We start from the raw sequence: 23,378 nt of genomic DNA, 5'->3' as shown, positions 1-23,378 counted from the left end.
TCCAATAGGTGGTGGTAGTGGCTGTAGTGGTTTGAAGAGGAAAAGGCGCCTAATTCCTGCAGCCCGGTCGGGAGCACGGCGCAGCGCCTGTCCAATAGACCAGGAGACTGAGATGACTGAGACGACAGAGAGAGGAGAGCGGCGCGCCACCCCGGCGCCAACCCCGTCTGCGTCGCCGAGCAAGGCGCCACAACGGCGCCAAAGGTCGAGCGTGCGATATGTATGGCGTATACGGCGGCTCTTCCGTATACCGAAGCCAATCGAAACGCGCTTCAGGAGGGTCCAGTGACTCCTTCCCAAATGCGATCTTTTTCTCTGCCTGTACCTTCCAAAAGGGGTCAGATGGACACCCAAAGAGAGTCACGGTGCCATGACCCACTTTTGACTCTCTTTTTTCTTAGAGTGTTGGGCGACAGCCGCAAGGAATATTTTTTTTGTTTTAAAGAAGAGCTGTCAGGACGCGAGATAGGTCTATATCAGTATGGGCTTTATATGGGAAAATGACAGTGTTAAAAGGCTATCTCTTGGGCACCTGGGCGATATTCTAAATCATTTTGATTTCTTTGTTGTTGTTGTTGTTGTTTTTACGGGACAAGAGTAGAAAACGCTGCTTTTGTGACACACAGCTCACTGGATTTCTTCGCTGCTTGCATTCATCTAGTGACGCCAGATTCCAGGTTGAGGCCGTTTCCCACAGAGCTGCAGAGCATTTCAGTGTCTTCTTCATTACAGACTTTTGGATAAACTTTCACAACTTAATACTACTCACATAATACTCACAACTTAATAGTAGGCTCAGGAGAGTGTGTTCGGGCCGTTGCTGTCCCTTGTGTATATTAATTACCTACCCGCATTAGATTTTTTGCCGATGATCGCGTACTTTATCGCAACATAGCTTGACTTAAATGCAACGAACACGTCGTGAGAGCCCCTAAGTCGTTCTAAAGCTAAATTTGTATAGTTTAAGCACCATGCCTGGCTTCTTCCCAGTTCGTATTATTTAGGTCTTAATAGTAACGAACTTATCTGAACCTACCGGTGTATAGGCGTATAGGCATCCATTTGAATTGCGACATAACGTGGAATGAACACATTTACTCCGCCCTATTCGCAATGCCCACGAACTATAGGTGGCGCGCCGTGCTTTTCAACATGGCGCCAGGAGGAGGGTCAACCCGTTTGTTAGCATAGGAACAGATAGGACGTGCGGACGTACGGACCATGCCACTTTCACCGGATGAAGTCATGAGCTGCGCTGAAATGGATATGAGACTAAAATACTTTCCCAAGCCATGGAAAGTGCTAAGTACTCGCCACCTAATTATTTGCTGCGAAGTGAAAGGTTATGTTTCAGCTCCGTTACCGTGCATAACGATGCTTTGCGAAATCCTGTGCGTGCTACATAAACCCGTATGAACTAGAATTGACGTATGAGCTGAACGGCACTCCGAGGTAGTACGTACCGAGCCTGCCTGACGGATTTGCCGCAGTAGTAGGCCGCCAGCGAGTAGCGTAGCGCCATCGCTGCTGCGCGTGACGATGGCTTGCAAACATAAAAGTGTTCTGTGATAATACCCCTTCGTCATTACTTGCGCAGTCGGAAACGCGGAGTTACGTCTACAACGGAACACAAGCATTTAACATGCCATTCAGTAGCGCTTGTGTCGCAGCCATGCTGAGACTGTAGCCGTGTGCAATTCACTTCACTCGCACGTTGCAGGCTCGATCAGCACAATCGAAATATGAATATTGAAAAGAATGCACACGTGTCCTTTTCGCAACGTCGAAGAAGTTAGCCGAGAGGCGTGGATTGTGGCCGTGACTGCACGATCCATCGCTCTAACCATTTCGCTTCGCTTGTCGAGCTCGAGCGTGTTGGCGGCATGCGGCGCTCCATAATATCCACAATAATTATGATACATGCAATGCACAAGAGGAACTATGCTTTTATTTCGATCTCGCTCAAGGATATTATACATTAAATACAATCAAAGTGACTTACGAGTTACGAGCCTGAAAGAACATTAACGCACGAGGGGACGTGAAGTGCAACTCGCTCGTCGTGAGTTAGCAGCTGGTGGTTCATCGTCGCTATCACTCTCGGTGCTTTCACAGTCTTCTACGTCCAGTGAAAAATCTTCGTCGTCAAGATGGTTTCATTCAACATCACTGCTGAAAGCAATCTGAAGAATTTCCTCCGCCGAACGACTTCGACCACTCCGCGTCACCACGTTTACAATTAGAGAGACGTCTGGGCGCGGAGAACGTTTTGCTCTCAGACCGGTCAACAAGCAAATCGCTTGCAGTGTGCTGCCACCTATCAACAAACGTACAAAAACAAGCGGCGCAGCGGTGGCCATAGAACTCTATGGCGGTGGCTATGAAACCCAACTACTGTAACCCAACACACTGGCGAAGGACAGCGTGGATGGAAAGCGTTCGCTCCACGAAAGGCGTCGAGCAGACGCGTCCTCGAATGATTGAAACGTCGCTCGCACGATTCGTAACAGCGCTTTGCTGACAAAGGATAGAGGCCCTATTTTAATGTATCGCCAACTTGAGATCGCTCAGTTATACATGAGCACATCGCGAGCCCGCGCGACCTCCCTACCGCGTACAGTGTTATGGGACTCATGCAGTACAAGAAACACTGACCAATTATATATGCAAGTAAAACAGGGTGAGCTTCAACTGAATATGTCGGACGATAACATTTAACTTACCTACGTGGCTACAGAAAGCCTCGCGAAGCTGATAGTATGTGTACACTGTGGGCTAGCACTTAAAGCGCGAGTTGCGACGTATTTTCACGAAAACTTCGCGTCTCGCAAGAACGAATCAGATTTCTCGTGTCACGGAGGACCCGGCTTGTTCACTGATGCAGGGTACATGCAAAGTCGTAGTGTTCCTTTCTTGCCAACGCGTTAACACTGAGGCTAGCACAGCCGAACAAGGGAGCGACTGCATAGTGCCGCCATTTTGTCGTCTACTAACCCTCCTCGAGAGGACGCTCCTGAATTCCGCTCGGTGGCGCGACAGTCTATGGGCATTGCGAATGGCGGCGGCGTATGGTTCACTTGGTAATATTAAACTTACTTTGAAGGAGGCTTCTCGTATAACGTACAGTCGAGTGCAAAATTCTAGAGACCACGGCAGTGCGTGCCGAACTGCGTAGCACGTACTCCCGTGGTCTCTAGAATTTCGCACTCGAATGTACGCAAACTTGCTTACAAAACACTAATCCGCCCGAGGCTCGTATACGCATCGGCGATACGGCATCCGGGTCATGCATACATCGTCAGTGACGTTGACGCTCTGCAGAATCGGGCTGCTCGCTTCATATATTCTTATTATTCATCCTACATTAGCATTTCATCATTGAAGGCACGTGCCTATTTACATGACCCTTGTCAAAAAATGAGCGCATCTTGGCTTGTTTCACAAACTCTGTCATCATACTTCTCTTCATGCCGACTTCTTTCGATCACCGTCGGACATCTACCCATGCCAGGATCGCCATTTCATAATGAAGCTAAACCCATGCCACTCGTTACATTCTGCATGCTATTTCATGCCCGCACGATCATTTAATAGAACAGTTTACTTTCCGATAGCGCTCTGAAATTTTCTATTTCCTGCATGATCTCTGCTTCTTCACTGTTTCGTCACTATACGTATTGCACTTTCGGTATTCTTATAAATTATCGTTCTTATTGTTGCTTCTGTGAGCTGAGTTTTTAGCGTAGCCGGCCCGCATCTTTGGCCAGACGTTTCTTGTTTTACGTCTAATAAGGAAGAAGATAGGTACAGTTTTTCACAACTGGCTGGGGAAGGAGGGAGGAAGGGAGGAGCCTAAGTTTTGCTGTATGCAATCTTCGACACGACAGATGTTTTCGTGGTTACTTTCTTGCTAGGGGCTTACTTTTTGCCTGAAATTATATGTACATTGTGTACGAAAGATACATTAAGGTCAACACGCGCCGCGTTTTGTGAAACAATCTTTGGCGGAGAGCGCATCAACTAAAAACACACAGGAGACGGAACAGACCGCTTAAGAACAAAAACTGGTCGCTGTAGTTTTGTCGCATCTGCATGGTACAGGCTAATAGCACACATAGGGGAGGCGGGCCCGCAAACAGGGTAATTTTCGCTAGAACCTTAATTGACGCGCGCCGATCACGACGTCGGGACACAGCACAAAGGGTGATTAATGGCACCGGAAGGCGCTACCGATAATTTTCTTGGTGCCTAATTCTTTCTTCGTTGACGGCCACCCTAAGTTTTTTTAAATCGAACATTTCTTTCGTTCCTCCTTCCTGACAACGCACACGCTAGAAAAGTAACACGAATCCCTCCTGCCGCCGAAAAAAAAAAATACTGTAACGGAAAGCATGAAAAAGTAAAACCGTCATTACAATCGCACAGCCACGACGTGGGCACGTACTTCAAACTGCTGAAATCTTGAAATCAGGCCTATTGCGGCCGCAAGTGGCGTTTCGAGCACTCAACTCAAAGTACTAATAATGTAAAACAAAAGAAACATAAGTGCGCACTGGGTCTTTGGAAACCGCGTTGTAAATTTATAACGACGTCGCTGGACTGTAGGTTAGAAGGAAGGCCTTTGTTTTTACCCGCTTTTTGCAACGCTGATGGTATTTCGCCACTTGTTTTTTTCTACTGAGAGCGCCAGCGGGCACTGCAACAGAATGCGGTTGCGTACTCAGCCCGTGATTGGGGTTCGAGAGCCCCACTACACTGTAGCGGCCTTCAGCACTACCTGACTTCTTTTGCCGTGTTATTTTATACCTCGTATTACACTATACTGCTGAGAGTGCTGCCTTTCCTTTTTTTTACTTCTTCCTTGCAAGGACTTCGCTATAACAGCCTGCGTGATTGGCTATAACGCAGCGAATACCCAGTTAGAAGACTGTCAATGATGGAGGTAAAGGAAATTGAACAGGCGTTCTTAATGACTGTAACAATTTATTATGACGCAGTAGTGAAAACATAATTCCGAGAAAGGCGGATCTAATTAATTTTAGTGCGTTAGCAGCAAATTGCTTACGAAATGCCTCACTTTACAACTTTACCACATATGTGTCCGCTTTACAAGATATATGTGACAGAAAAATTTTGCCGCCGCTAATTTGATTGCCATCTGCTATAGCTGTCAAATTCACACGTGAAACCACCCATTACTCGAGCCATCCAATTAAACTAGCGTCCAAGGTTCGGTAAAACAGCCTTTTTTTCCATGAAGCAGGACATGCCTTCGCCATATGTAACTTGCTATACAGAAAGGCGTTTTATTACTCATGAGAATGATATCTAAGTGTGTGACACTTCTTTATACATCGCCTTCCACTATAGGAGCATGCGGAAAGCAAAGAGTATAGAGACGTTGACGAGTATTATTAAAGTTCGTGTATGGCTTAAGTGCAGAAAGGATGGCTTTGATGTGAACTTCAACGAGGCTCCATTACTGTTCACATTTGCGACAGTGGTTTGAGAGGATCAAGCGACTGTTACAATGGTTCCAGCGCTGGTCTTGTTGACCCTTGTGCGATGTGGGGGAAGAGTTGTGTGCATAGATTTCAGGCGCTACGGTCACCATTTGTAATTCATCTCTGGGCGTCGTAACCGAGGCGCGGGTTACCTTAGATGGCCATCCATATCCATTTGAAGAACTTTACGATGCAGTGGCTACCTGCACGCGTTAGTCGTCACCGGGAATCACGTGCACAGCTCTCTTTTTCTCGGTGCAATCTTCACGCCATTGGGTGCCCTGTTACTATACAGTCAGTATTAACTGACACAATGGCCTTGTTCGTAAACGATAACTGAGCCGCTTATTATCCTGAGAACTGCGAAGTGACCGCACGACTTGTTCTATCGTCCGATCGCACCTTCCAGCTGCGTAGGGAAATCGATGGAAAGGATTATCTCTGCTTAAGTGGATTAACATTTCGAAGGCTTCAACGATGCCTGTGACATTGGTCATGGAACCGTTACAACGTCGGTGGTACCGCAGGGGTCTTCTCTTTTCTCAAACATTTACTCTCCTTCCTTAGTGCAAGGTAGCCAACCAGGTGCAGCCCTGGTTAACCTCCCTGCCTTTCTCTTATCCCTCTCCTCCCCCTTCTCCGGACGCCATGGCGGCCTTTCATCGAAGGCACTCTTCCACGGGCGTCACCGATCTTGCGTCAACGGATGCATTATAGTAACCTGATGCTCTTTTTTTACTGGAGTGAGGATTGCCCAACTTCAGTACACTGCATACACCGAGCATTTCGGCAAGGTGGAGTGTTTTGCCCTGTATCATGCAACCTTGCCCTCATACGACTGGTTGAGTGCTTTGTGCGGACAGTTAATCTACAATCATAAAATCTGGGTTTTTACATTGCGAAACCGCGATATGATCATAAGGCACGCCGTAGTGGAGGGCACCGGAAGATTCTACCATCTGGCGTTATTTACCGTGCACGGAAATCGCACAATAAACGGGGCTATAGCATTTCACCTCCATCGTAATGCGACCGCCGCAGCGGGGATCGAACCTTTGCAGCAGAAATCGACGGCCATATTCGATGTCCGTCGATTTCTCTTGAGAAAGAGAGAGCAAAAAAAAAAACATTTATTAAAATAAAGAGAAACCGCAGGGTCCTTCGACATGCCCTGGATGTGGGTCCACAGTCCAGGACCCTAGGAGCCGCGGCCGCCCTGCGCGCTCTCGCGACTACAGATCGAGCTGGTCCTGGAAGTTTACTCTAGGCAGCGAGGCTTCGCACTGCTGTGTCCTGGAATGTGTGATTGGAGGGTTGGCGCTCATGAGATGAGGCGCCAAAGTGACGGATACACTTCTTTCTATCCTCTTCTAATAATGAAGCAATGGCTGTCAGCCTTTCTTCCTACAGTAGGAAAGAGTGACACTATATCTACAGGTGGCTGTTACAGGACACCTATTTTTATTACACCCTGGCACACCTTCTACTGCAATGCAAAGGAAGCAACCCAGCCATAAAAGCAGCAGCAACACATGCAGACCCAAACCTCCTCAGTGAAGCGTGGGAGGCTGCGATCTCCAAGCCGGACTCGCGCGGGCGCGGCGGGTGGTCCAGGCCAGAGGGTTCCTGGAATAAGGGACCCTCCTGCCGTCGCTAACTGGCCACTTACTAATAAACGTTTTTCTCTCTCTGTGTAATCATTTCTATACATATAGCAACCTGAAAATAATGGTACCGTGGTCCGCAAGCCTTATAGTCCCTGTCGTGTAGCGGTTCTAATAGGCGTGTGCCCAAGGGGGGGGGGGTGCTGCCCCCGCTGAAATCTACAAAGGGCGCCAGCCAAGTCAGCCCCATATCTTTACTCAGTCGGACCTGTCGTGTCATTTTATTGCGATAGCAATTATATGGACAGTCTCGGCTGATTTTAAATGCGAAGCATTTCTTAGCGAACTTCTGCGACTTTGAGCGTATCTATCTATCTATCTATCTATCTATCTATCTATCTATCTATCTATTTATCTATCTATCTATCTATCTATCTATCTATCTATCTATCTAGCCGCCTACGACTTTGTGCTCTCCTGGTCGCTTGGTTCATCGAATGTGCACCAAAATTGGTATGGCGTAACATGACTGTATGACGAACATAAATGACAAGTCATAACATGAAAATCATGACACGCATGTCATGTACAGCATGATTTACATGCTACGCTCATGGTGCGCTGGCGGCCGTTTCGCTAGTTTGATATACACCAAAATTGGCATCTTGCGATGTGACTGTGTGACGAACATAAATAACACGAGTTCACATGAAAATCATGACACGCATGTCATGCACAGCATGACTTACGTGCCACGCTCATGGTGCGCTGGCGGCCGTTTCGCTAGCTTTATATACACCAAAATTGGTATCTTGCGACGTGACCGTGTAACGAGCATAAAAACTCGAGTTAACATGAAAATCATGACACGCATGTCATGTACAGCATGACTTCCGTGCCACGCTCATGGAGCGCTGGCGGCCGTTTCGCTAGCTTGATCTACCACGAAATTGGTATTGCGCGACGTGACTGTGTGACGAACATAAAAACACGAGTTAACATGACAATCATGACACGAATGTCATGTACAGCATGACTTACGTGCCACGCTCATGGGGCGCTGGCGGCGGTTTCGCTAGATTTATATACACCAAAATTGGTATCTTGAGACGTGACTGTGTGACGAACATAAATAACACGAGTTCACATGAAAATCATGACACGCATGTCATGCACAGCATGACTTACGTGCCACGCTCATGGGGCGCTGGCGGCGGTTTCGCTAGATTTATATACGCCAAAATTGGTATCTTGAGACGTGACTGTGTAACGAACATAAATAGCACGAGTTAACATGAAAATCATTACACGCATGTCATGTACAGCATGACTTACGTGCCACGCTCATGGGGTGCTGGCGGCGGTTTCGCTAGCTTGACCTACCCTGAAATTGGTACTGCGTGACGTGACTGTGTAACGAACACAAATAACACGAGTTAACATGAAAATCATGACACGCATGTCATGTACAGCATGACTTACGTGCCACGCTCATGGGGCGCTGGCGGCGGTTTCGCTAGATTTATATACACCAAAATTGGTATCTTGAGACGTGACTGTGTAACGAACATAAATAGCACGAGTTAACATGAAAATCATTACACGCATGTCATGTACAGCATGACTTACGTGCCACGCTCATGGGGCGCTGGCGGCGGTTTCGCTAGCTTGACCTACCCCGAAATTGGTACTGCGTGACGTGACTGTGTAACGAACATAAATAACACGAGTTAACACGAAAATCATGACACGCATGTCATGTACAGCATGACTTACGTGCCACGCTCATGGAGCGCTGGCGGCCATTTCGCTAGCTTGCTCTACCCCGAAATTGGTATTGCGCGACGTGACTGTGTAACGAACATAAATAACACGAGTTAACACGAAAATCATGACACGCATGTCATGTACAGCATGACTTACGTGCCACGCTCATGGAGCGCTGGCGGCCATTTCGCTAGCTTGCTCTACCCCGAAATTGGTATTGCGCGACGTGACTGTGTAACGAACATAAATAACACGAGTTAACATGAAAATCATGACACGCATGTCATGTACAGCATGACTTACGTGCCACGCTCATGGAGCGCTGCCGGCCATTTCGCTAGCTTGATCGACCCCGAAATTGGTATTGCGCGACGTGACTGTGTAACGAACATAAATAACACGAGTTAACATGAAAATCATGACACGCATGTCAAGTACAGCATGACTTACGTGCCACGCTCATGGGGCGCTGGCGGCGGTTTCGCTAGATTTATATACACCAATATTGGTATCTTGTGACGTGAACATAAATAACACGAGTTAACATGAAAATCATGACACGCATGTCATGTACATCATGACTTACGTGCCACGCTCATGGAGCGCTGGCGGCCATTTCGCTAGCTTGCTCTACCCCGAAATTAGTATTGCGCGACGTGACTGTGTGGCGAACATAAAAACACGAGTTAACATGAAAATCATGACATGCATGTCACGTACAGCATGACTTATGTGCCACGCTCACGGGGCGCTGGCGGCCGTTTCGCTAGCTTGATATACATCAAAATTGGTATCTTGCGACGTGACCGTGTGAGGAACATAAATAACACGAGTTAACATGAGAGTCATGACACGTATGTCATGTACAGCATGACTTGCGTGCCACGCTCATGGGGCGCTGGCGGCCGTTTCTCTAGCTTGATCGACCCCGAAGTTGGTATTGCGCGACGTTACTGTGTGACGAACATAAATTACCACGAAATTGGTATTGCGCGACGTGACTGTGTGACGAACATAAAAACACGAGTTAACATGACAATCATGACACGAATGTCATGTACAGCATGACTTACGTGCCACGCTCATGGGGCGCTGGCGGCGCTTTCGCTAGATTTATATACACCAAAATTGGTATCTTGAGACGTGACTGTGTGACGAACATAAATAACACGAGTTCACATGAAAATCATGACACGCATGTCATGCACAGCATGACTTACGTGCCACGCTCATGGGGCGCTGGCGGCGGTTTCGCTAGATTTATATACACCAAAATTGGTATCTTGAGACGTGACTGTGTAACGAACATAAATAGCACGAGTTAACATGAAAATCATTACACGCATGTCATGTACAGCATGACTTACGTGCCACGCTCATGGGGCGCTGGCGGCGGTTTCGCTAGCTTGACCTACCCCGAAATTGGTACTGCGTGACGTGACTGTGTAACGAACACAAATAACACGAGTTAACATGACAATCATGACTCGCATGTCATGCACAGCATGACTTACGTGCCACGCTCATGGGGCGCTGGCGGCGGCTTCGCTAGCTTGATCTACCCCGAAATTGGTATTGCGCGACGTGACTGTGTAACGAACATAAATAACACGAGTTAACACGAAAATCATGACACGCATGTCATGTACAGCATGACTTACGTGCCACGCTCATGGAGCGCTGGCGGCCATTTCGCTAGCTTGCTCTACCCCGAAATTGGTATTGCGCGACGTGACTGTGTAACGAACATAAATAACACGAGTTAACATGAAAATCATGACACGCATGTCATGTACAGCATGACTTACGTGCCACGCTCATGGAGCGCTGCCGGCCATTTCGCTAGCTTGATCGACTCCGAAATTGGTATTGCGCGACGTGACTGTGTAACGAACATAAATAACACGAGTTAACATGAAAATCATGACACGCATGTCAAGTACAGCATGACTTACGTGCCACGCTCATGGGGCGCTGGCGGCGGTTTCGCTAGATTTATATACACCAATATTGGTATCTTGTGACGTGACTGTGCGAACATAAATAACACGAGTTAACATGAAAATCATGACACGCATGTCATGTACAGCATGACTTACGTGCCACGCTCATGGAGCGCTGGCGGCCATTTCGCTAGCTTGCTCTACCCCGAAATTGGTATTGCGCGACGTGACTGTGTGGCGAATATAAAAACACGAGTTAACATGAAAATCATGACATGCATGTCACGTACAGCATGACTTAGGTGCCACGCTCACGGGGCGCTGGCGGCCGTTTCGCTAGCTTGATATACATCAAAATTGGTATCTTGCGACGTGACCGTGTGAGGAACATAAATAACACGAGTTAACATGAAAGTCATGACACGTATGTCATGTACAGCATGACTTGCGTGCCACGCTCATGGGGCGCTGGCGGCCGTTTCTCTAGCTTGATCGACCCCGAAGTTGGTATTGCGCGACGTTACTGTGTGACGAACGTAAATAATAGGAGTTAACATGAAAACCATGACACGCATTTTCCTCAATGACATACAAGACGATGTATGCAGCTTTTTGCTGGCTGCTTCGCATTACATCGATTCCCACAATGAGTGGGATCTGCCGGCTTTTTTGCCGTCGCCGTCGCCGTCGCCGCCGTCATGCTGCGTATGTGTATAAGTATGTATATATACATCAATATCCCAAAGAAAAATAAATCAGAAAAATGCTTCCGAAGCGCGGAATAGAACCAGCGACCTCTGAATGCGCAGCGCGGTGCGCTAAGCACTACTCCACAAAGCGTACATCCTTCAGGCAGCTAACGGCGAGCGTTATACACCTTTTCAAATTCTCACCCCAGGGAGGCGCCATATTGAAATGCGCGCCGTCTAACGTGCAAGATTGGCGAAATCGCCATCTTGGGCTGCGCGTACTCGAACCGGCGCGCTATCTGTTGGTGTGAGGTCCCTGCTAAAGCCTGTGTTTGCTGATTTTTCGTTTCTTTAAGCTGTTTTGTTTGGTATCGTCGCTGCCACTGACTTATTCGTCGCTGTCTGAACCGTTCAGCGGCGCGCATTCGCCCGTGCGACGCAAGAATTAGCTCCGCGTCTGCGAACGGCAGTGCTTCGTCGTCGGTACCAGTAGCAGCCAGCGTAGTACCAGGTCGATCACGGCGTGACGTGTTAATAATCGGTAACTAGAGCGTTCTTGCAGCTGTCTACAGCTTTCCTTTATTGGCAACTAAATGTCTACGGATTATCCATCAGTTTCAAACCTCCGCGCATACTCGTTCGCGGCGCGTAAGTTTGTCAGCTGTAAACTGTAAACACCGCACAATCCTTCTTCACAGATACAGTTGACCTACATTCACCCCGACGACGTCGAAGACTAGGTCGAGGAGAGCTGTGAGTGGCCAGAAATACCGCGAGCGAACATTGTTTATATCTCGTTGAGGCGAATGCGTGGGGTCTTCGCCAGGTGTGCAACTACGAGGCACTGGAGTCACGCAGCTACGTGCAGTCTGACTGTGGGTCAGTCGCTGGCGCACAATGTGAAGGAAAAAGTCGTGCTGGTGAAGGGGAATGTGACACCGTCGCAAGCCGTGAACAGTATGCCCCATCGCGCGTGGGTTTCCGCGAGGCCGTCCGCTGAAGTACGGCGCGCGCAGGCTGCACATGCGTAACCGGGCAAGGCGGAGTTTGCAGCCGTGTCGGCCGCTGTGTTATGGACGATATGAAGTGTGAATCCGCAACGTTCTCACGAGTTAGTAGGTGAGTCATCAGTGGCTTGCGTACCTTTCTTTCCTATCTAGGATGCTGCTTGGGAACGTTGTTCTCGTCGTTTTTCTTGCCGCCAACGAAATACCGGGAACAGAGGCGTGACCAGGGCGACACGCGCAAGTTCTTACTATTTAGTGAAGCCACCCACTGCTGCCGCAATTCAGGCGACGAAGGAAAACGATGCAGCGCGAACATGCCACGCTTGCACTCATCGCGTGGCGTACATGCGCTGCAGACACACGATTGCACCTCAAATATTTCTCTTCCGCTGCTTGTTCGTTCAGCCGTACACGACACAGTGATGACCAGATGACTTGCTATGCGAATGCAGTAAATTTTCTGCCATGGTAGCCACTTCGTATCGGACACAGGCGCATAACACAGTCACACAAACGCGTACCGAAGCAACACACACACACAGCACTGGCGCAGCCCAAAGCACGGAAGTTTTTCCGATTTACCGACGCCACCCATATCTTCTGCAATTCCGGCGACGACGGAAAGTGATACAGCGAGAACATGTCACACTTGCAATCCTCGCACGGCGTGCTGTGCTGCGGGCACACAATCACGCCTAAAATATTCCTTTTCCGCTGATTGTTCGTGCATCCGCGCACGACACAGTGATGGCCAGACGATCGGTTCTTTGAATACGCACCATTTTCGGTCATGACAATCGCTTTTTATCGCAAAGAAGGGCCTAATTCACACACAACATCCAAGCGTACCAAGCGTACAGGTACAACATGCGCAGCCCAAAGCGCGATGGCAACACTGAAAACATACCCTCGACCCCTGCAGCGCACTGGTGCAAGCATGGGTGCGAGGGTGCTCCTGTGAAAATGTGTATATACACACCCTTTACCGTTTGCAATCCTCCGAGACGAAGGCGCTTATAAGCGTTTCTTCATTACCAGCGAGATGGCGCTAGGAGCGCGACGGGCGCACTTAAAGGCGTCGGCCAGCTCTCTCGCTTCAGAACCTTGCCCTTCCGCTGTCTGCTCGCGCGGGCGCTCGAACAGCAGATGGAGCTACGTGGTAGCTCTCACCGCGCGCCGCGTACGTGTAGCTAAAAGCGTTTCAGATGTCGTGCACGTAACGTACGTGTACTTTTCAGGTTTGCGTATGAGAAGTCCCTACGTACGTGAAATTAAAGCTGTCTAGTAGCTGCCGGGTAGTGATGGACGCACGGTAGTCGCAGCACGTCCATCACGGGCCGCTTTTCTTGCTATCGCATTCATTGCTTCGCCCTTGCGGCGAAACTCTGACTTTTTTATTGCGATAGCAATTATATGGACAGTCTCGGCTGAATTTTGCCGTCGCCCGTCATGCACCGTATATGTATAAGTATGTATATATATATATATATATATATATATATATATATATATATATAAAAGCCCCAAAGAAAAAGAATTCAGAAAAATGCTTCCGAAGCGCGGAATCGAACCAGGGACCTCTTGCTCCGCACCGAGTGGCGCTATCCACTACGCCACGAAACGCAAATCCCCGACGTAGCTAACGGCGAGCGTTATATACACACCATTTACCGCTGCACGGACTCAGAGATGCTAGGCGCTTATAAGCGTTTCTTTATTACCAGCGAGATGGCGTTAGGAGCGCGACGGGTAGATTTAAAAGTCGTCGGCGAGCGCGCTCGCTTCTTGTTATGTTTGCGCAGGGAGAACCTTGCCCTTCCGCTGTCTGCTCGCGCGGTTTTCTCGTGCTGAGGGGAAGAGGGATGTTTCACGCTTTCACCGTGATGTCCGCGCTCATGTTACGGAGCGTACGAAAGTCATTCGAGCTCAACGGACGCCGCTAAACGAACAAACAGAAGATGAGCGCAAACTATCAAGTGTCACAGCTCGACACTTGAAGCACTCTAGTTTCCTTTGCTGCTTTGGCCACCTTTGCAACAGGAGCGCTGTTCAAACTGAGAGTATCCATTGGCGAGCCTCACTTCGTATAGCATTAGTTTCTTGCTATCGCATTCATTGCTTCGCACTCGCGGCGAAGCTGTGACTTTTTTTTTAAAGGGCACGGCTACGATCACGCAGGTTTTAACACGAAAGTGTTTTATGCCGGGGTCCACCAAGTACATCCGTCACGGATATGACGTTGATAAAATGGACGCCAACGGGTGAGAAAGAAAAAAACCAAGAAAAAGATACCCCCCGCTGGGAATCGAACCCACGACGTTGCGGCCGCGACGGCAAGCGCCCGACGCTCTACCGACTAAGCCAACTCGGGAGATGCTAGGCACGGCGCGAACGCGCCTTATATCTTTCACACCTCTTTCGCGGCGGGCGGAGCGGGGCGGTGCCGCCGTCTGTGAGAGGTGAAAAGAAGTAATGCTTCACGATCGACACTTACTAGCGCTTACTCCGAGATTGCACGTGATATCGGAGGTCATGGTTAAAGCGTCTCGATACCAGAGAGGTAGACTGGCCGCGCTGGCGTCGCCGAGGCACCCTTGACGCAGTTACGTTCTTTGCCTTTGGATTCGTGTTAGCGTGCGTCGCCTCATCGGAGTAGTGCAGCTGCCACGTGCACGAACGGGATTTCTCTGCCGCCGACTGCTTCAATTGCGAGAGCACCGACTAACAAAACTGCTGCAATATGCGTTGCAGAAATGACGCTATTTCGACAGGCGAATGTCGTGCTTTGGTGGAGCGAGAGCAGGGCCTGCGAGACAGATGCCAGCGCGACGCACGCGTTTGCGGCTCAGGCTACGAACCTTTACCTCCCGCGTTGCTGAAGTGCAGTGTGTGTTATGTATGCATGAGCACAGGCGTCGGCTACCCATTACTAGAAAGCGCACACCGTGCCGTTTCTCTCCTTAATTGACGACACTTTGGAGAAGCGCATACCGGGTACCAGTGTTGATTATGAGCTTGTTGATATCATCCTTACGCGGGATTCACGATTCGCTGTGTCCAAATATATGTTCGCACCGTCAGCTACCACAATGGTTTAATCATGATCATGGGCGTTAGTCGTCGCGATAGAGACATGCTGTCAACATGGGTGCATCCACGTCAAACGGTGCTATAGCTGCCAAACACGAATAGACATTGTACAAGCTCTCATATGTCATAAGCACTACTTCTGTGAAGACACGTTTCACTTTCGTGTTATACCGATTCCTATGACGGAGGGATCAGCCATGTTTTTTTGACGATAATGGCGGTCGGGGACCCCTGAAGTTGCATTCTGAGAACGGTTTACTTCAGAAGTTTACTTCCAGAAAGCCGGGGACCAAAGGCAGGCCGCTGTGAGCAGCAAGCAGCTGTTGCGGTGAGACTTGGCCCCCATGTGAAACGTTTACGAGTCACTCTTCATACAGAAATGCTACATGATCTGCAATATATAGCTCATTCATATATTTATTCCCACGCACGGCAGGGGTCTGGTAAAATTTTTAAAAATTTTGCGTATTTTGAACAACTGGGAAAGTATTAATTTTTCCTTCTGCTCATTGAAATGTAGCTCTTTCCTTGTTCTTGATTACTTGTGCCTCTTGGAAGTACTACTTTACAGAATTGGAAGGAGAAAAGTTAACATTGGCTTGACATTGCCTACAGCACTCGAACTCTTGGCCCTTGTAATGTACGCGGTTGCTGAACGATATTTGGGTTCCGACCTCCTGTATTGTTATGTGAATTCATATGTCACGATGACTTAGTTATCCTTCTTTTAAACTCTTACACGATGCATGCTTGAAATAGTCAGTTGCAGTGCTTGATGCCGTTTCATTGTTTTCTTAAAGGGACACTAATGAGAAACAATGAATCGGTTCAGATCGATAAATTGTGCTCTGAGAACTCTAATGTCGTTAATTTCGCCATCATAGGTTTATTAATAGAGGAGCAAATCAAATTCAAAGTTTCATTTTTAAATTTCGCGCCGAAATCTCCCCGCGAGACGTCACGGATTTCAAAGTGTACTTACCGTATTTTGGCGCCATTGGCTCAACAAAATTACCCCAAACTTGGTATGTTTTTATTTATTTATTTCCAAATACTTTTGGCCGTCATGGCCGTAACAGGGTGGGTACAGTGATTTTAGTGATAACACAGAATATAGTAAGTAGAACATAGTATAATGAAAACAAAACTGTAGAAAAGGATACATATTTTTCAAAAACCAATAAGAAACTGTAGGAAAACAAAACATATAGACAGACATTGTGACGATGTTACAGTATGCAGGAGGAGGAGGAGGAATAAACTTTTATTGAGACCAGCAATTTGTTTGGCTGGGCCTAGGCCTCCCACGTGGGGACGTCGAGGTCTTGCCTCTCCGCCGCCTCGCGGGCCTGCTGGGTCGCCCAATTACAGTATGCAATATGAAAAAATAAAATACACAATTTCGAACGTCATGAGAACTCATGACAATGTACGTACAACACTAGCAATAATCATTTTTATAATAGATTTTTCATTCGCTCTTCAAAACTTTCAATGCTCGTTGAAGTCAATACAGACACTGGCAACTCGTTCCACTCTTTTATCGTTCGAGGAAAAAAAGAATACGCGTACACATCAAGACAGCATTTTGGAACCAAGAACAAAAATTGATTGCTTGATCTGACGTTGCTGGTTTGCCTGGAAATAAGGCTTAGTTTCAATATTAAAGTGTCCTTTTGATAACATAAAAATAAATTTAAGTCAAGTAAGTTTCCGGCGTTGAGCCAGCGTAGGCAATTCAAGCAATCGTAGCATTTCAGAAACGGAGTCATTTCGAGAATACCGGGATAAAATTAGCCTAGCGGCTTTTCTCTGTATTTTTTCAATGAGATTTGTCAACCCCGATTGGAACGGATCCCATACTGCATTGGCGTACTCTAGCGTTGGTCTTACGTAGGTCAAATATGCAAGCAGCTTAACGGATGGTGTTGCTAGCTTTAGTTTGCGGCGAAGGAACCATAACTTTTTTTTGTGCAGCTGTACAAATCTGGTTTACGTGTGGTTTCCAATTTAAGTCATTAGAAATTGTTATGCCTAAGTATTTTACCGAGTCCGCTTCCGTGAGAGTGGTGGAATTCATTTTGTAATTACCTTTAATAACGTGCTTTTTTCGCTTGGTAAGCCTGAGCATGACTGATTTAGATTCATTGATTTTCATTTCCCATTTAGCGGCCCAACCTTCTACTGCTATAAGAGCTCGCTTGAGTGACGCCTGATCATTATGATTATTAACTTCTCGATATATTAGGCAATCATCTGCGAATAACCTAACAGTTATGTCGTCGCCTATGTCATGAGCAATGTCGTTTATATAAACCAAGAAAAGAAGGGGTCCTAAGACGGATCCCTGTGGTACGCCTGAGGTTACTTTTAACAGATTGGATTTGCTACCGTTTATTTCGACGTATTGTGTCCGACCTGTGAGGTATGAGCGGATCCACGCAACAACTTCACAATTTATATTCATTTCTATTAGCTTATTTATTAATTTCATATGCACGACCCGGTCAAAGGCCTTGGAGAAATCTAAACATATAGCGTCTATCTGTTTTCTCTTATTCAGTGCAGTTGAAAAGTCATTAATTGTTTCTACCAATTGTGTAACGGTGGATAGGTTTCGTCGAAAACCGTGTTGATGAGAAAAGAAAGCCTTCTTGTCTTCAAGGTAACTATAGATTGATTTGATATTATATGCTCAAGAAGCTTGCAGCACACACACGTCAATGAAATAGGCCGATAGTTCCGAATGTTTTGCTTTTCACCAGATTTGTGTACCGGGACAACTTTTCCAACTAGCCAATCATCTGGAATCTGTTTTTGTGCTAGCGATGCCTTAAATATAATCTCGAGATATTGGACTACCCACTCAGCATACCTACGTAAAAACGCATTTGGTATACCGTCTGGTCCGATAGCTTTCTTGTATTTAATATGCCTTCATATGATACCTCTATATCAGGCATCTGTGAAATGTACGCGGATTCTAGCGCGAAGGATGAAAAAGCATCTGCAGAACTATCAGTAAAGATGGATTGAAAAAAATCATTAAAGCTGTTAAGATGTTAAAGATGTTAAGTCTATGGACCCCTCAGAGGACTATGTACTTCGTTTTTACCAATTGGGAACTACGTAGTCCCTAGTAGGCGTCGTCAAAACATGTGACGTCACGGCGAATGGTGCGAAAACATCAAGGTGGCATCACCACCCACATTTTGTTTTTGCGCGTTTTCTCGCTTACTAAGCGTCTTCTCGCAGCAAGCGTGGTGTTTTTGGTGTCGTGAAAGAGCACTTTACTAATATGAGAAAAATCGTTTTGCTCTTCAGTGTCCCTTTAAGGCGTTAGCAAATGTCTTTTCAGATATTCCCGTGATATTTTTTTCCCCATATTTCCAGGTTTCCGCGTTTGACCCTCACATAACTAAACATTCAGCCGGGTGTCAGTGTTAAGGTTATATGTATAAGATATGTAGAGACAGGGAGATAAATGTAATGATGAAAGGCAGGGACGTTAACCAGCAGATTGTTATCTGGTTTGCTTCCCTGCGCTGGTGAAGGGGTCAGTGGAGTAAGAAAATGTAAGAAACAGAAGAATGAGAGAGGGGAGATAAATAAGTAGAAACACGCACGGGAATGTCATAACCGCTCAAATATGTATAGGACGATGCGATTGCACGAGAGAGAGAGAGAGAAATGGATTGTGGATAGGGAGGGATGTTAACAGGAAAATAAATACCCGGTTTGCTGCGCTGTACTGGGGAAGGGGTACCAGGAGACAGAAAAGTAAGAAAAATGAGAATGAGAGAGAGAGGGAGGAAACACACACATGAGTGTCATAATCGTTCAACTAGACGGATCGCATCAACAGCGCCTTCGTCGCTTTCTGACGTGGAGCTCGATCTGAATTGTGATTGTACAGTGTAGCTATTCATAGCATACGCCTAAGCCATCTTGCTGGGGACGAAGTTCTGTCCGAGTGCTACACTTCTATACCACGTTGATTACTTCTTGGCCTACTTCAGGAACATATGCACGCATGAGCACGCAGAAGAAAAAAAAAAGACACTCTTTCTGGCAGTTTCCGTTTCTTAAAGGTGAAGTCAACCTTTAGCGCCGTCCTTGTTCGCTGCGCGACGACTTCGATTCACGATTATACCACGTACCTGGTGCATCAGGGCCAAAGAGCCCCGCACGTGTTAACGATTGCCATGGAGCCGTCACCATGACGGCGTTCACCTTTAATTGTCATGAAATCAAGGCACTCGTGACCCTACGTGACCGACGCAAAGCCGGCCTAGCAGCCAGTCAAGCGCGCGCGCTGTGGCGTCCGTGTGCCCAACTGAGTTGCCGGTTCGGCCCGCAGGTGCCCTCGTCGGCGGCCGGTTCCCGGGCGCGCGGCTCCTCCCTCGCGGCGGCGGAGTCGTGCTCGCGGCGCCGCGCAGGCGAGGCTTCGCCCGCGTGTCCCGCACTGGGTCTCAGTGCTGGTGTCGCTGCCGCCGGCGCTCTCTTGCCCCACCCGCCGCGGTCGACAGCCACGCGCTCGGGGGTGTCGTCGGCGCCGACGATGGCTGCGCAGACGTCGGGCGGCGTGGCGCCGCTTCCTCCACGCTACCGCTTCAGGGACCTCATCCTGGGGGACTTCGCCTACGGCGACGACGGCACAAGGTCAGCTCTCACCGGCCGGCATGTGTGGTCTGTGCACTTGCATGCTAGCGTGACGTCTGCACGTTGTTTCTTGCCTGTTGCTGGCTGCGTGCGCGCGCGCGCACACGTGTTCGAGAGGCGTGTGGTTGCGTGCGTGCGTGCGTGCGTGTGTGCAGGTATAGAGGCGACCTAATATACCTGCACGCATCGCTTCCTGGTTCTCTCTCCCGGCCCGCCTTCCTTTCTCCGGCACGAGAGGGAACAGGATATTTCTTATTACTGCTTCTGTCGGCTTGCGCCCTGCACTGTCATTTTGTGTAACCTGTCGGCACGTCAAGTTTTCGCGCACTCGCGGGTCGGAGCGGCATCTGCAGACGTTCCTGCAGGCAGAGAGACATTACAGGGACCGCAGCACTGGACCCGTTCCACCGTTCCGCCTCTCGTCGGTAACGTTCTGCAGCCTTCTCAAACTGAAACGGACGCTTGACGTCTTCTTCTGCGTCAAAAAGAAAGAAGAAAGAAATAAATGGGCTGAAAGGAAGCACGCAACGAAAATCGGTGGTCAGCTCTGTCCCTCCTTAGCGCCACAAGAGGTCTGTGTTATCTCCCCGCTACTTTTACTAATGCTGTTTTCTTTTTCACGTGCGCCTGTTACAGTTTTGCCTTTATTTGTGCGTCAGTGAATTTCCGGTAAGTGCGCGCTACTCCCCCGTCCGGTTTATCGCCCATCTGGAAGCGCCTGGCGCACCCGAGGACTCGCCACTGCGGAAGCCGATACTGCGCACATAAAGGACGAAAAGAGCGACAGAGGGAAGAGGACAGCTGAAAAGGTCGGGTAACCTGAAACATAAGCGGACGTTGCTGAAGCGTCCGGAGTCGGATTTCTTCTCGACTGTATTTGCAACCCTCGACCGTTGTTGTGGCTGTTGCGCAATAGAAAAATTTACATCGTGTCCCATGTACCGGAACTTTGAAGCACCGCAATACGAACGTTCTTCTTTCTGGTGCACAATTCAAGTGTCGGTGCTGGTACATAAGCTGTTTTTACCGATCAAAATGGCGGTTAGCACTAAAGCGCTTAAGAAAAATGAAAGCAGAGCCTTGCGTAAACTTCGAGTATGACCTAAAACGAATAGATCTATAAGATGAGTTCAGATGGCAACTACCCATGGATAAACAAGAAGGACAGACAACATCCGGTAGCCTACAGAGATGGCCGATAGAAACTTGTAAAGAATACCGAAAGCCACTGTATTTTTGTTTCATCTATTATGTAAGGGCTTTTGACTGCGTTGATCACTGCAAATTCTTGGTGTGTCTTATGAAAATGGGTATTTTCAAGCACCTCATATTTCTTCTGGGGAACTTATACGCGGCATTAGAAGCGCTTAAAAAAGTTGGTTGTACATTTTGCTTTAAAGTACATAAAAGCCTCGGACAAGGTTATATTCTTTCACCGTACTCATTACATTTATTTACAGAATATTTACGCGCAAATGCGATCTCGAAAACTGGAATATAGGATTGACAATTGGGGGAACAGAAGTAATCAGCCTATGACATGCGCACGACCCTAATTAGAACCAGGACACATACAAGGCTTAAAAACGCTCTTTCTGAAGGCTGAAGAAACAAAGCGAGAAGGTTGTTCTTTTTCTAAACGTAGAAAAGTCTGAAGTTTTCAGAACACATGAACTTCAGAACACTCAGATCAATAGCGAAATAATATAGATGTCGTACAACATCACGTCCAACTTGGATCGAGAATTAAATCAGACGGCACCTCTACCTATGAAATACAGCAAAGAGTAGTGTTATGAAAGAGAGAAATGGGTAGACTTTCAAAGATTATGAAAGACAGAGATATCAGCATCAAAACCAAAATACGTCTGGTAAACGCCTCGCCGGTCTTTCCAATGGTAATGTTTGGGAGCGAGTCGTGGGCAATGTGGAAATATGAAAAAAAAAGAAGTTAAATTCTTTTGAGCTATTATGTTGGAGTAGAGCTTTGAAAATCCCATGGCTATCAAACGAACAAATATTTCGGTCATAACAGAGACCAATCTTGAAAGTTTGCTCGAATTCAAAGTTAATGAAACTGATACTTCCTTATTTCGGCGATGAATGAAGGAAAGGAATTTTCAGGGCTCGTTTCTTTAGCTTGACATAAGCTTAACGAAAACCAGCAGATAATGAAGCCGTGTCATGCACGCTACAAGTTGAATGGAACGGAGGTATGATTATAGCCAAAGAGGAATGTAAGGCAAAACGAGTCAGCTTATGAACGAGATGGTTAGACGGTATTCTGGAGGCCGGGGGGAAACGTCTGGAAGAGTTTAGAAAGTTTGTTTAAAGTAGATCTAGCCCGCGGTGATATACTCATGGAGTCACGAGGAGGCGCCAGCGTCTTGACGCTGCATAAGGACAACGAATAACATTGCGACGAGAATATCATTAAGCCTATAGTAGCCTGTTCGTATTGCTTTCCTCTAATGTGCAGAAGTCAACGAACTCATGCTGTAAGTGCAGGTTCACTTTTGTCTCATCGACTGTTTACTGAGATTTTTTTTTGTCTTGTTTAGGAAGTTTGCCCAATTATATAAACAATGAAATTTACTAATGCAAGCTCACTTTGGTGACGTACACCAGTAAGCGTTCGATTTGGGTGTCAAGATCAGTCAAAGTAAAGTTTTATTAATACGTGCACAAAATACATTTCACCTTTGATGCCTTATTGTTCAGTGAACAAGAACAGTAATTAAATTACTTTTTTATCGTACATAAGCCATCCAGAGCAAGCTGTACCACATACAGATATAGTTATAGGAACACAAAGATAGTACGTTTTGTGAGATGGATTCCTGCAGTTCTTAAGCGAGGTTTCAAAAACCATGCGCCGCGAAAAGCATTTCTCGCGCTCTTTCGTTTTTAACACACCTTTGTACCAGGTGGCACTACAGAGCGAATGAGGCAAAGAAAATCGCGCTACCACGCTTGAGGATGCGAGTTCGATTCCTGGCCACGGCTGCCGCATTTCGACAGGGGCGAAATGCAAACACTCGTGTACTTAGATTTATAGGTGCACGTCAAAGAACCCCAGGTCGTTAAAATGAATCTGGAGTCCTCCAGTGCC

General features: G+C 47.4%; 1 protein-coding gene across 3 annotated transcripts in view; it reads left to right on the top strand.

Annotated features, from left to right (window-relative positions):
• Positions 1–19,951: 19,951 nt before the first annotated feature.
• Positions 19,952–23,378, top strand: part of LOC119378124 (potassium channel subfamily T member 1) — a 613,885-nt gene continuing 610,458 nt past the window's right edge. For all 3 annotated transcript variants that reach the window (XM_049415516.1, XM_049415515.1, XM_049415514.1), the window contains exon 1: positions 19,952–20,266. In XM_049415516.1, the coding sequence (XP_049271473.1) occupies positions 20,166–20,266 (101 nt within the window). In that variant the 5' untranslated portion in view covers positions 19,952–20,165. The remainder of the gene's footprint in view (positions 20,267–23,378) is intronic.

Source organism: Rhipicephalus sanguineus, chromosome 1 (assembly GCF_013339695.2).
Source record: "Rhipicephalus sanguineus isolate Rsan-2018 chromosome 1, BIME_Rsan_1.4, whole genome shotgun sequence".
In the NCBI taxonomy this organism is placed as follows: Eukaryota; Metazoa; Arthropoda; class Arachnida; order Ixodida; family Ixodidae; genus Rhipicephalus; species Rhipicephalus sanguineus.
This window is presented reverse-complemented; position numbering and strand designations above follow the sequence as displayed.